Source organism: Strongylocentrotus purpuratus, unplaced genomic scaffold (assembly GCF_000002235.5).
Source record: "Strongylocentrotus purpuratus isolate Spur 01 unplaced genomic scaffold, Spur_5.0 spur5_scaffold_20, whole genome shotgun sequence".
Lineage (NCBI taxonomy): Eukaryota > Metazoa > Echinodermata > Echinoidea > Camarodonta > Strongylocentrotidae > Strongylocentrotus > Strongylocentrotus purpuratus.
Genome location: NW_022145606.1, coordinates 7125479 through 7139725, shown reverse-complemented (window position 1 = coordinate 7139725; position 14247 = coordinate 7125479). Strand labels below are relative to the sequence as shown.

At 37.4% G+C, this 14247-nt stretch overlaps 2 protein-coding genes across 3 annotated transcripts in view; one reads left to right on the top strand and one right to left on the bottom strand.

Annotated features, from left to right (window-relative positions):
- Positions 1-6219, top strand: part of LOC755085 (E3 ubiquitin-protein ligase LNX) — a 42167-nt gene extending 35948 nt beyond the window's left edge. Inside the window, exons 8-13 of one of the 2 annotated variants that reach the window (XM_030992683.1) lie at positions 665-781; positions 1509-1673; positions 2354-2476; positions 3153-3343; positions 3826-3984; positions 4711-6219. In XM_030992683.1, the coding sequence (XP_030848543.1) occupies positions 665-781; positions 1509-1673; positions 2354-2476; positions 3153-3343; positions 3826-3984; positions 4711-4846 (891 nt within the window). In that variant the 3' untranslated portion in view covers positions 4847-6219. Of the gene's footprint in view, positions 1-664; positions 782-1508; positions 1674-2353; positions 2477-2908; positions 3071-3152; positions 3344-3825; positions 3985-4710 lie in introns of those variants that run through there. The other variant, XM_030992684.1, reaches the window with a different exon arrangement.
- Positions 6220-10453: 4234 nt separating this feature from the next.
- Positions 10454-11976, bottom strand: LOC115927558 (shematrin-like protein 2). The gene is made up of 2 exons (XM_030993604.1): positions 11087-11976; positions 10454-10481 (listed from the first exon to the last, which is right to left on the bottom strand). The coding sequence occupies exons 1-2, from the start codon at positions 11974-11976 to the stop codon at positions 10454-10456; spliced, it is 918 nt and encodes a 305-aa protein (XP_030849464.1).
- Between the last annotated feature and the right edge of the window lie 2271 nt (positions 11977-14247).

The window sequence follows — 14247 nt, the reverse complement described above, 5'->3', positions numbered from 1 at the left end:
AGAATTGTCAGCCACCATTACTGGGGGCCATCAAGTACACTAATAATTGTTAAAGGGATAGTTGAGTTTTGGTATAGAGGGCAGCGAATAATAGTTAAAACATTCCCTGCTTTGGTTCAGGGATATTCATGCACCCGACTGATTACATAAGACCTCTCTTTGTTATGATACTCTGGGATGGCCCCAAGGTATGGTGAATGAAGCAGTGTTCCCGAATCGGCCTATAAATCAGCCAGTTCACGGTTGTAGTCTGAGCATGAACAGATAAAGGTCATTGCAGAACAAATTTTGAAATAGATGGAGACAAAATACTGGATACATGCTCATGAAAGTTATGTAATCATTATTCATTAATGCACAAGCAGTGCACTCCATGATACACAGGTGGAAGTATTCTTTGAAAAGGGGAAACAAAGGCTACTTATATAGCACCTCTATCGCTGTAGGAGTGATTATTTCAAAATGTACAAAGTGGGACCTCTTCATGTTTTGAAGATCTGTGGATATGCGGGGTCATTGCAGTAATGTGCTAACCGTGAACTGGTCTATTAAACCTGACCGGGAGAAATATTTGTTTTCACATCCATTTGACTGTAGGGCATGCATCTATTATTTGATTTGATTCAGAAATGTTTTCCTCTTTTCTTTTTCATTCTTTGTACAGTTGGAGAGCAGTTTAGCAAGGAGAGATGGGAGGTTAAAGGCAGATGACAGAGTACTACAGATCAATGGATTCAATGTAGAAGATGAAATGCCTGAAAGAGTAGCTAGAATTATACGGGTAAGATATAGAGTAGATATGAGAACAAAGAGAGAGAGAGATAGAGAGATGTGCTTCTTTATCTTTATGTATGCCCATGATCCCCGTTCTGTTCAATCTATGCATGCCTTGCGTGTAACTACAAACCTTTGAATATGTGGATAGACAATTCCTAATTGTTGGCCTTCAAAATAGTGTTATGACGTATAGATTCTCTTTCTTTAAACAAAAATTCTGTGTAAAAGTGCAATCAAAATTGTTTTGACAGGTTAGTACAAACCATAGGGAGAAGGAAAAATAGAATAAAAGTTACGAGTAATCCAGCTGCATTTACATCATTTTTTTTTTTATTTGTGAAATTTTGTTGTCAAACACCATTTTGCATATAGGACATATTGCTCATGTTGAAATGGTAATGTAGAATACAAAAAACTGTGAAATTATTAGCTGCCAATATGTTATGGAAAGAAATTACATCTTTAATGATATTTTTAGACCTGTTACATAATGCATCTAAAGCCCTTCTGTACTAGTTTGGCCAGGAGGGTTAGACCTCCCTGCAAGGTCACTGAAAGGTGGCTATCTCATCAAATCAGCTCTCAATTAACATAAGAAAAAGGAGATCATGGGGGACCAACAGGCACCGCTATTGCATTGTTTGCTATATAGATGGCGCAAGTAGCTATAAGTAGTGCAATGGGGCTTTAATAGTGTACTCCATTAAAGTCTTATTCTATTTTGCATACAGGACTGTGGCGATCGTGTCGAGATGGTTGTATCACGACAGGTGCAGGTCACGACCCCTGAGGTCATCCAAGTACCCCCAGCAGAGCTTCCTACAGAACCTTTCACTCTACTAAGACACGCACTTGCTCCGAAGGTGCGGGCAGAGAAAACCGTCAACATCAAAAAGGTATCGAGCATGTATCATGTAATGATAATGAATAATAATAACAATAATGATAGTAGTGATATTAACAACAACAACAACAACAATGTTAACATAACAATAATAATAATATTAATAAGAATGATAACAATTCTAGTGGAATATAGTATAGCGCTCATGTCTGGTACTCAATTATCATTACCCTGGCTTTAGCATGGCTGCCATTATGATTTAATTCCTGCCAGGTACCCGTTTACCTCACCTGGGTAGAGTGTGGCAAATGTAGATTATTATCTTGTACTCTAGCATACCTAGTTGAGGAGACAGATCAAAATTAATAAACTGTTATCACATATAAAATGTGACAGTTATTGTAATTTATTATTGATAACAAATTCTAATATTCTTTGACAAATTTGCGCTCAGCCAATCAAATGCAGTGATGTCGGTAGCTTATAATAGTGATTGTAACATGTTATTGATAACATGGTTTTTGAAACTTGGCCCAGGGGGGCGTTTCACCAAACTTGTCATCAGTGACAAATGACATTTTTTGTTATTATCTACTGAAATCCTTGCTTTTGATTGGTTATCAGTGGATTTGTCACAGATCTTTGTCATTTGTCATTGAAAAAAGGCTTTATGAAACATGGCCCCTATTCATCTAATCCAACAATGTGTTTCATGACTTCTTCCATTTACAGGGTAACAAGGAGTGCATGGGCATCAGTGTGAGCGGTGGAAAGGGACAAAGGAAGGGTGATGTTCCCATCTTCATCACAGGCATACAGGCAGACGGGTGTGTAGCAAGACATGGTCAACTCAAGGTAGGATCATTCACCAGTCTTTACTTTCTAATTGAGCCCCAGTCAACAGTTAAGTGTGTGTGTTGTAAACAGAAGTTATGGAGCATGTATTGTGGATGTTTGTTGAAGAGATTTTTAAAAGTTGACATTTAATGTTTGGAGTTATCCAAATAAAGGGGAAAAAGGACTAGCATACTTATACACATTTGGGGGCAAATACAGTGGTACCCATAGAAGGAGGAATGTTTTCTCCTGAAAAATGATATAAAGATTAACAAATTTGGTTGAGAAGTTTGTGTTTTTATTATGTCAAAAAATAACTTTTTTTTATTACACACATCGCTGCACAGCTGTAATGCATTTTGCGTTCCGGAAACCCCTCTAGCTCTTAACACTTGATATGTTCACATAGCTTTAAGGTTTTGACTTTCACATATGTTTACCATGTGCAGAAAAGGAGACATCCTTCTCAGTGTGAATGGTACCAGCCTTCTACACCTTCCCCTTTTTATTCATAAGATATGTGTTCACATTGCTTTGAAACTAATGAATTTCATACTCATTCCCCCTTACAGAAAGGAGACATTCTCCTTAGTATGAATGATACCAGCTTTCTACACCTACCCCTTTTTATTCATAAGATACGTGTTCACATTGCTTTGAAACCAATGAATTTCACACTTATTCTCCCATACAGAAAGGAGACATCCTCCTCAGTGTGAATGGTACCAGCCTTCTAGATCTCCCTCACACAGAAGCAGTGAAGGTGCTCAAGGAGTCTGCCAACGCGAGGTCGTTGACGCTAAGGGTCATAGAGGGGGACACAGACCCAGATAATGAAACGCATGGATACATTCCCTCCTGGCTAACATGGCTGTCCCTACCCGAGTAAGTTAATGGAATAGCCCAGTGGATTCAGTTGTACTGTATATTATTTGGGAATTCTTGATTTTTATGGGGGGGGGGGCACTTACCCTTCTAAATAAACATGTGGGTTCATTCCCCCATGCTGACATAGCTGTCTCTTCTCTCAGTAAGTAAATTTAATACTCCAGTAGATGAACTTGTAATGTAAATAGTTTGGAATGCTTGACTTTAAAGAGGGGGTACACTGTCCCTAGTAAAATTGACCTTTAGTTCATACTCTGGATATTTTGGGAATGAGAAATGAGAAATAATGGAGTTTAATGCTCAATTGCCACGGATAATCAATGTGTGGTCTTTATATTCATAAAAAATACATACATGTGTGTAAAACCTGTTCTTTATTATAAATACTGGTAGACAGGTGGAAGGGAGGGAATCCCTATCAATAAACAGACATAATGCAATGAAAACTCAAAATAAATGGCATGTTGTTGCTGTGCCAGGTGCTGTCGGCAATCCCACCAGATCACCCTAGAGAAGGTCCCCAATGCTAGCCTGGGCTTCAGCATAGTAGGCGGCAATGACTCCACACACGGTGCTCAACCTATCTACGTCAAGACGGTCGTCAGTGATAGTATAGCAGCGAAAAGTGGATTATTGAAGTGAGTCATGTCATGTATTAAAGCCCTAGTGCACTACTTGTAGCTACTTGCCCCCTCTATATAGAAAACAATGCCTAAGCGGTGTCCGTTGGTCCCCCATGATCCTCTTTTCCTTATGTCAATGGAGAGCTGAGTTGATGAGATAACCACCTGTCAGCAACCACACTGGGTGGTCTAATCCATCCTGGCCAAACTAGTACAGACAGGCTTTAACAGTTTCATGTGATTAGTTTTCTTAGGGAGGAGTAGAAAGGGGGCTGTTGAGATTCTGTTCTTCTTGTTGCAGATCTCGGCAGCATGTAATACCCATGAATTCAATCTCTACATTTTCAGAGGCTCTTCAAAATATCTGTGATAACTACTAGGCCATCACAATAGTCAAAATTGCATATATTACATGTTGATTGTAAAGAACTTCAAGAAAACTTGGAGGAAATGTCAATACTATTGTATTCCCTAATAAATCATAATCGAATTAGGTCGGATTTACTTATTGTAGAGATCGCACTTTTCATTAGGTGATGGGAAACGCTCGTGAAATTGCCTTAGTCTTAATGATCAGGTTCTGTATGTCACAACAAAACATGATATTAGAAATGGCACCTACATCTTAATAGACAAATAAAAGATATATGAATCTCGAAAAGAAATCTAAATCTAGAACAGTAGAATAGTACAAAAAGAATGATAACAATTAACATAAATCTGTGTTTTATTCCTTGTTAGATGCGGTGACATCATCGAGTCCGTCAACTCCGTCTCATTGGTTGATATCTCACATAAAGAAGCCGTCACCTTACTCAAGAACATACCACAGAGGGCGCAATTCACTATCGTTTCGTGGCCCGGTACCATTGTATAACCGTTGCTCTCCAATCCTCGCATGATGGGGATTGAAATTTGTGTGAAACATTCGTGATGACGACACCTCTGAAAAATATTTGAAACCCTTTGTGACTTGTGAATGACATCAAGGTGCAACTCACAGACCTTTAATAGCAAGGGACGATCTCAGAAGTGGCACCGATGTACGTGATGATGATACCAATGCAGTAGAACCAGAAACAATCGTGAAATGAACCTTCATAAATGTTGAGTGACATCAGAGTGCAAGCCACCATTATGTCATGGCCCGTCACCATCTTAGAAGTGGCACCATTGTGGACAGTCTTAGAGGTGGCACCATTGTACGTGATGACAATGATGATACGGTCAACCAAGAAACTTTAGTGACATGAAACCTTCATGAATTCGTGACATCAAAGCACAAGCCACCATCGCGTTGTAGCCCGGCACCATCGTATAGCCTCCATGCTCCAATCCTCAATGGACGAGGATTTCAGGATTGGAATTCTTATATTATGCACGTTCTCTTTGTCAGGGGTTTTTATTTGCGGGATTTAAGAATTGGTGTAGGGTCACGAATCAGGTGGCAAAACATTCAAAAACATGCATCTTATGTATCTTGTTTTAATTATCGCAGAAAAGAAGAACTTGCAAAAATGTAAGCGTCCTTCGTGTCCTTAAAAATATTGGTAAGGGGAAGATATATATTGCATTTAGCAGTAGTATGGAAGATGGTCGAAGCTGATATAAATTATTTAATTTCATCTGTGAAAAGCAAGAAAAGGAAGAATTTACTCGGTAAAGGAATTGATTTGTCATTAGTGCTACAAAGGAATTCACTTCACCACTCATGTATTTATGTGTCATGCATAATTTATATTCAATTCAGTCCCTACAAATTGCTCCTAAATACTTAAGTATGTGGTGTCTTACTCTGTATGTCTTAATAGATATTTTACAAATTATTGGACAGGTGAAAAACTTGCCTAAGGCCTGCCCGGCATGGCAGCATTTAATTACATGGAATGTCATGTATAAATTCCAAAAGAATTGAATGATTTATCAACCCAGCTTCTTTCAAAGCTAAACGAGCATTATGTTATATACTTTAACAATGAGTTAATGTATTTCTAGCAATGAACACATATTGTATCCTGTTATTGGAATATATACCGATAAAATGAACATTTGTCTCGAACATAGTAGCAATATTTTAATGTGCAGGTGGCGCGTATTGCTCTTTTGTATTTCGGAAATTCCTATTTGTTTGCAAACTGTTCTGTTCAGTTGTGCTTAAAAATGCATATTTTGTTGTCATTTGGTGTATTTCTGCTTACATTTATACCCTGTACGCCAAATGGTGGTATTTAAACATTTCTTTTGCATACATGTATGTGCCTTTATATGTTATTACTATTACTTGAGTATGTATGTGTAAGTCTATGATTAAGCCAATGGATGCAGATCAATTGTACTTCTTTAAACAAAAAAACTGCTTTTTGCGAGGACATGGTGTAAAATATTACAGATATTTAGATTTAAAAAAATCCAGAGCCAGAAGGGCGTAAATTTAGTGTCGAGGTTGTGGACCATCGTTCATGCCACATGTTTCTGTAGTACCAAAGCAAATGTTTGTGGACAGTGCATGTGAATTGTAGCAAGACTGGGCCAATTTTGTTGTAGTATGATTATTACAAAACCTTATAGTATACACCAGTACTTATGTGGTACATGATCACCTTTACGGATAGCTTCAACGCAGTTTCTTTCATAATGCAATTGCATGACCAGAACTTAACTTTTTCTTCAATCCCATCCCTCCCTCAAAAAAAATATGAAGGGCCGGTATTCAATTCAATAGTTAAGTTAGAAGTATGAGTATTTCATTTAGCTATTGGCTTTATATATAAGATACTTAGCCAATGTTGATATTCAGTTCAAGCTTTTTGCTAAGTATATATGTTACCCTACATTTCAGACAGCTCCCTACCAGACTTAAGCCAATTATTTGGAGGCCTTGATTGGCAGGCATATGGTTTTCTAAAGCATGACATCACTTGCGCACAATTATATTAGCGCACATTTAAGGCGACTCATCAGTAAGTATGTTGCCGTACTTTGATTGCGAAAGCAATTTGCATAGATGTGATCTGAATACAAGGTAAGACATTTTAGTTAGCTTACAAAAAAAGGTATATAAATGTTATCTAAAAAAAAGGTAAGGAACTGCATCCCGGCCCTGGTAAATAAAGTTGTGTGTGTTAAAATGGTGCAATAGGTGGAAGTTAGAGGGATCATTATAATTTATGCAGACTTTTGGTTGAGTTTCTAATAATTTTTTTGTTTGTTTGATGAGTTATTTTTCCATTGCAAAATAGGTGAACCTGTTAGACTGCTACCAGAAGTAGAGAGATTTAAATGTAGTTCTGTAATGGGTGTATATTTCTATCCCCGCAGTGCTTATAAAAATATCAGAACAACAACCAAACAAACCAAAACGACATAGGAAATATATGAGAATTGGTCTACACCCATTTACAGATAACTTTGTTATAAAGAAATTTCCTATAACAGACTCTTGTTTACAATAAGATTATCTGAGTTGCCTGTTTCTTTGTTATTTTATTTTTCAAATCTGTTATATATAAAGGGTTCAATAATAATATCATATCCTTTTATATAAAATAATAATAGTTATGCTTGGGTTCCATTGAAGTAGGAAAACCAAGTGCACATGTGTAGATTTTCATTTTCTCCCTCAAGAGTTGTAGAGAGCAGGACAATTAGACTCTTTAAATAAGATACTTACAAGCAGTGATGTTTAAAAGATCTTGTAAATTCTGCTTATCATATTCAATATCTGGGGCAAGTATTTTAGAGACTTTGAGTTTTTAATCTTATTGAGAACCCATACCAAACAGTGGCGAAGATATGCTTTAACCCTATTTAGCCCGGGGGGGGGGCTTTAGAAGCCCCCCCCCCCTCGACATTTTTTGCGATGATTTTTTAACGCAAGAAAATCTTGCACTGAAATTTTGTGACTTTTTTCTTTCGAGTCTTGCGCATCTTTTGAAAGAAATTTTTCGAAAATCGGACCTACCATTACAAGGTCACGTGTCCTTTTGTCTTTGCATGTCAGCCCGAAAATCGCTCATTTTTGTGATTGTATACAAAACATATGGAAATCTCATTTTTCAAATAAAGAGATAAAACATTGGTTATTTGGTCTTGTTTATAGTTAAGGTGTTTATTTTGGGGTCAAAAATAGTTGAATTATAGTTGGAAATGAAATAAAACAACAAAACAATAAAATACATAAGTTAAAAAACAAAGAAATACATAAGAAATTATCAAAACAATAGATAACATAAGGAATAACCCTGGTTTTTCATTTTTGTGTTGTATTATTATTCCAAATGGTCTAACAAATATATGTAGTGAGAAAGAATGCTTAAATATGAATAATGTCTGATTTATGGGAAAAAAAAATGTGAATTTGATGGCCTTATTTGCATAAATTACCATAAATATGCAAATGAGTGAATTTTTCAAAAAATTGAAATTACCATAGTATTCTATACACTTCACTTGACATGTATGCAAATTTTCACGGCGATCGGTCGTTTCACGGCCGAGATCATAGGGGGGGGGGGGGGGGGGGGGGGCCTTCGAAGCCCCCCCCCCCCCCCCCCCCCCCCCCGGGCTATGCAGTTTCAAAATAGCCCGGGCTAAATAGGGTTAAGGATATACAATAGTCTATTATTATACATTGTGTTGTAGGTATGAAAGCAATTACTTTAATATGCCAATATTTGTAAATATTCTTCAGTATCGCTAAACTTTATCAAAATTCTATTCATGTATTTATTTTCAACAGCAAAGTGCTTGGTCTTCGTGACTTATGGCCATGGCGACTGGTTACATGGCCTGGCTGTTAAACATTTTAAAGAGCAACCTTAATCTATTCTGTCATTCCATACATGAGTATTTTGGACAATTAAGGTGTTGTAAAATCTTTAAAAACTTGCCAGAATTTAATTTTGTAATGTAATCAAATTGAATTACATACGTCTGTTTTAAAGTGCCTCATAACTTATTAATTCATTAACCTGTTAAGAATATTTGCATTTCAACAGTAATAATGCAAATTACATTACCTGTTGCTAGATAAGGCAAGTCATGTTTAACCAATCAGTGACAACTAAGATATGTAATTAGCGATATGCAATGTAACAGGTGAATATATTAGCTCATCGATAGGTTAAGGTGTATACATTTTAATACATTTTGACAAATGGTCTATTACATTATCGGAATGCATCAACATTGACTAAAACACCTCCTTTTTCCATTTTTTTCTCGAAATGTAGATGCAGTGTAGCTATCTTTGAGAACATTAATTCCCAGAACTAAATATCACTTTCATTTGACAGTTAAGCATGAAATGATTATAACATAGGTTTAAAGAAATGTTGAGAGACGATTTAACCGTTTTCAAAGTATCACGCAAAGTATAGTACTTTCAAATATATTGCAGGGAATGTGCTAGCTAAGTAGAAGAAAACATGAGTTTTTTGAAATAAAAAAATCTATTGCAACGTTGATGCTTTAACTGCTTTTAAAGGGAATGAAAATGCAAAACCAAAGTAGATTTGCTTTTCCAAAAAATATAGGAAGAGGAGTACTACTTATAAGATGGATAGTTGCTTTACATAATTGGCAGAGATCCCAGAAAATCAACCGGATACAAGTTAGTAAACTGTAATGTCAAGATTCAACCTCATTATTCAATTCAAATTTCTGAGTTCTGTATAACCAAAATCTAACAAAATCTATTAAATAATCAAAATATGGCCATTATTGAAAGCAGTTGAATGCACTGAGCTATTGAAACTACCTTAGCTAAAATGAATGAGGATGAATATTAGCCATTTAGGATTTAGGCATGGTGAGCAATTTGTGGGAGATCAATATTAATGGATTCATGGCGACAATTGTAAATAGAAATAATTTAAAGATCATTTTTTATACATCTCTTAGACTCCATATGGATATATGAATGGTGTACATACTATTGGATACTTATTTGTTCATATGTTTAAGTCTAAGTTTCTCCATTATGTATAATTGCTCTATAGACCAAAATGGCATTACATTATGATGCCGAGTGTATTGGTTTACAATGTCATTGTGAAATGTAAAGAATAAATACATATCAATGAAAATACATTTTTCTTACTATTTGCACTTATTTGGTTGAATTCAAGGTTCCATGAACATTCAGATATCATCATTATGCAATTTCTATCCCCCACCCCAGGCACCCCCTCCCCCTTTGACTCGATTCTATGTGAGCCAAGGGAGACTTGGAGTACGAAAATGGTTGTCCAGAAACAAAATGTCACACATGTGAAATAGGAACTAAAAAGGAGTATGAACTTATGTGTGCAATGTAACTGTTTTTTGTTTGGTAATTTATAGTTTTTCCTCTTTTTTTGTGTTGTCTTGTTTTGCTTTGTGTGCCGTTCGATTCTTTCGTGGGTCACGCTGACAGACTCTTGGTGTTAGAATACTGGAATGGACGAGTGCCCTCTTTCGTTGATAAAGTTTATTAGAATTTGCTTCATCCCATGCAAGATGCTGGAATAAGCCTTCAATCGAGTAATACAAGGGATTAAGGGATTCAAATGTTTCGCGTCACCCCAATCCAAATTTCCTCAAAGAAAATTTGTTTTCCATCCCTCATATATACATAGACGTCCGGGGACATTTTCACGTAAGGGATGTGAGGGCCACTTGCCCGACAAAAATATCTAAATCTTAAATGTTGCAAACATGTTATTTAGTGATCAATACATATTAATTGACAGATAAGTTATATATTCGCTCATCTCGTTGCCTGGAATCATCCCGATATATCTTTTTTTTCCTCCAAAACGTGAAGCGAACGAAGGGGAACAAGTTTGTTGTGGTATAAAATTTGTTTATTAAAAAAAATGGTTATATTCGGGCACCGAGGTGCCCGAACCATCTATAAAATGTTATTGCCTCGTCAAAATCTTGTGTCGACTAATCTTTTGTTTTTATGATGTAGACGTTATTCCAAAATGTTTTAATATAACTAAAATATTCTCACACATCCACATATATACGCAGCCACATCCACAAATATACGCAGCCACATCCACATATATACGCAGCCACATCCACATATATATGCACCCACGTCCACATATATACGCACCCACACCAATACCTATAATCACCTACACCCATACCCACCACACCCATACCCATACCCACCCACACCCATACCCACCACACCCATACCCACCACACCCATACCCACCATACCCATACCAACCCACACCCATACCCACCCACACCCATACCCACCACACCCATACCCTCCATACCCATACCAACCCACACCCATACCCACCCACACCCATACCCACCATACCCATACCCACCACACCCATACCCACCAGGCCCATACCCACCACACCCATACCCACCACACCCATACCCACCCACACCCATACCCACCACACCCATACCCTCCATACCCATACCAACCCACACCCATACCCACCCACACCCATACCCACCATACCCATACCCACCACACCCATACCCACCACGCCCATACTCACCCACACCCATACCACCACACCCATACCCACTACACCCATACCCACCCACACCCATACCCACTATACCCATACCAACCCACACCCATACCCACCATACCCATACCCACCACACCCATACCCACCACACCCATACCCACCATACCCATACCAACCCACACCCATACCCACCCACACCCATACCCACCATACCCATACCCACCACGCCCATACCCCCACCAGGCCCATACCCACCACGCCCATACTCACCCACACCCATACCACCACACCCATACCCACCACACCCATACCCACTATACCCATACCAACCCACACCCATACCCACCCACACCCACATCCATACCCACCCACAACCATACCCACCACACCCATACCCACCATACCCATACCAACCCATACCCATACCCACCACACCCATACCCACAACACCTGCCCATACCCACCCACACCCATACCCACCCACACCCACACTCATAAACCCGTACAAACACATCATGCAAATCTAAATAGAAAGTGTAAAAGAAATAACAATTTTTCATTGATACCTCTATGCTAGAAAACTGCAAAATATTTAGGGGTTTTCATAATTATTTAATTAATCAGTGTATCATGATTATTCTGTTTGTGCCAATGCGGCACTTTGTATACTATGTGTTTGGCGCCACCTATTTTGACAAAGTGACAACAAATGTGTTCACGATGGCCTACGTGTATGACCTGCAGTTTTTCCTAGCGGCTTGTGATAAGGAATGTTTGTTCAATCGGTCTGTTTATGGTAATATCAGCTATCATGTCGTTAAATAGTTTATGATTGCTTACCTCCTGCGATATGTAAGTATTGACTGATAAAGCATTGGAGTCTTTTAGGAGATGGTGTCAACGTACAATGAACCTTACACAGTCTACTAGGAGAACTGGAAGGTGCAGGCGTCCAGAATTACAAAATAAAGTAAATTCCATCACATAAAAAAATTAGCAATTTTCCTATTTTAATTCAAAGGGATCAAATGTTTAACGCTGATTAAATTGTTGCATATTTTTAGGAAAATATTACAATTCGTCCGTATGAATGTCGTCTAAGATTTTGTTTAAAGAAGAAGAAAAGAATAGAAGAGGATGGAGAAGAAAGAAAGACAGTGATCAAATAAGAGGACAGAGATTTATAAGATATAGAGTAAAAGAGAAAGAAAGGGTAGTATTTTGAGAGTTAAAGAGAGATAAAGAGAAAAAGGAAGAGGGAGAGGGGGCGGGGTTAGAAGTAGAAAATGATTATATATGTATACACCAGCACATATAGACACATACCCAAACGGAACCAAACACCTATGTCCATACCGATCAACACCGACGTACTCATCTTCAACATACAAATACAAAAATGTTAATGAAATAACAAGTCTTAAATGATATAACTAGTATGCTAGAGTTATGGAATATGTTGAAGAGTTATCATAATTACTGAATTTCCAGGGTATCAATATGTTTCTTTGTGTGCCAAGAGCAATCTATGAGGATGGAACTTTTGGAAAACAATGTGTTTGGCGCCATCTATTTCATTCAAGTGACAACGTTGGTTATCATGGTGGCCTACGTGTATGACCTGCAGTCTCTATCATAGGCTTGTGATAAGGAAAGTTTGTTAAACCGGGCTGTTTATGGTAAAATCAGCTATCATGTCGTTAAATATTTTATGATTGCTTACCTCCTGCGATATTTAAGTACCTACTGATAGAGATTTGGAATATTTAAAGAGATTAAATCTCTTAAACGACTTCATATTCTGTGCTCATAAATTATACAAAATTGTGTCAACTTACAATAACCTTAACTACACACAATACTAGGAGGACTGGAAGCTGCAAGCGTCCATAATTACAAAATAGAATAAATTTCAACACATAACAGGATTGGTAATGATTGTAATACAGTGAATAATTTAAAAGGAATTTGAAGAAGAATATCACATCGCTAATCTCAACGGTAAGAATGATAGTTTTTGTAATTCATTTCTTCAATATCATGAAGTGAGTGTTCAAATAGAAATGTGTCAAATCCAACGGAGGTGGTTGGCTGAAGCCTACGTAAGTGTTTAAGTGTCCCTCTTATGTGTTATAGTCGCAGGCTATGTTACAGTGGGGGAAAAATATGTCCATCGGATAGGACGTAAAATGGAGGCCCCGTGTACAGATGAGTGACGACCTATGCACATACACAAAAACCAAACAACACTGCACTATTCATATATAAGAGTAGGGAGAAGGCCCCTTGAAAATCCCGATCAATTGTACTAGGACGGGATGATAAACTATCAAAGTAAAGTTAAATTCCTTTACTATTTTTTCAATATATTTATTTTCACATTTGAATAAAAAGAACAATCACAATGGCAATTACATATACATTGAAAGAGAAAGTAACAAGTAATAAACACTCAAGTATTCAAATGTGGGGGCATTTGAAAAGACCACAGGCCTATCATATGTATTTGAAACAAACAAAGAAAAAACAAACAAAGCACCACAACGGCATTCCCAATAGTATTTAAAAGGAACATTACATATTTTTCAATACTAGATATTAGATACTTTTTTTGCTAGATGGGGTTTCCCACTCCTTCACTACCATGCCATTACGTCAAGGGCACCATCTGTTTTTAAATACTTTTAATGACGACATGTCTTTCAACATCGCGTGCATTTTCACTTAAAGTAGAATATATGTGTTGTTGGAATATATTCCTGATATCATATCTCCGAGATAAGAA

Coding starts and splice junctions, on each gene's coding strand:
- LOC115927558 (XM_030993604.1), bottom strand. CDS start 11,976: ATGTGTTTGTACGGGTTTATGAGTGTGGGTGTGGGTGGGTATGGGTGT. Junction 10,482..11,086: donor ATGGGTGTAGGTGATTATAG/GTATTGGTGTGG, acceptor ACTCGATTGAAG/GCTTATTCCAGCATCTTGCA.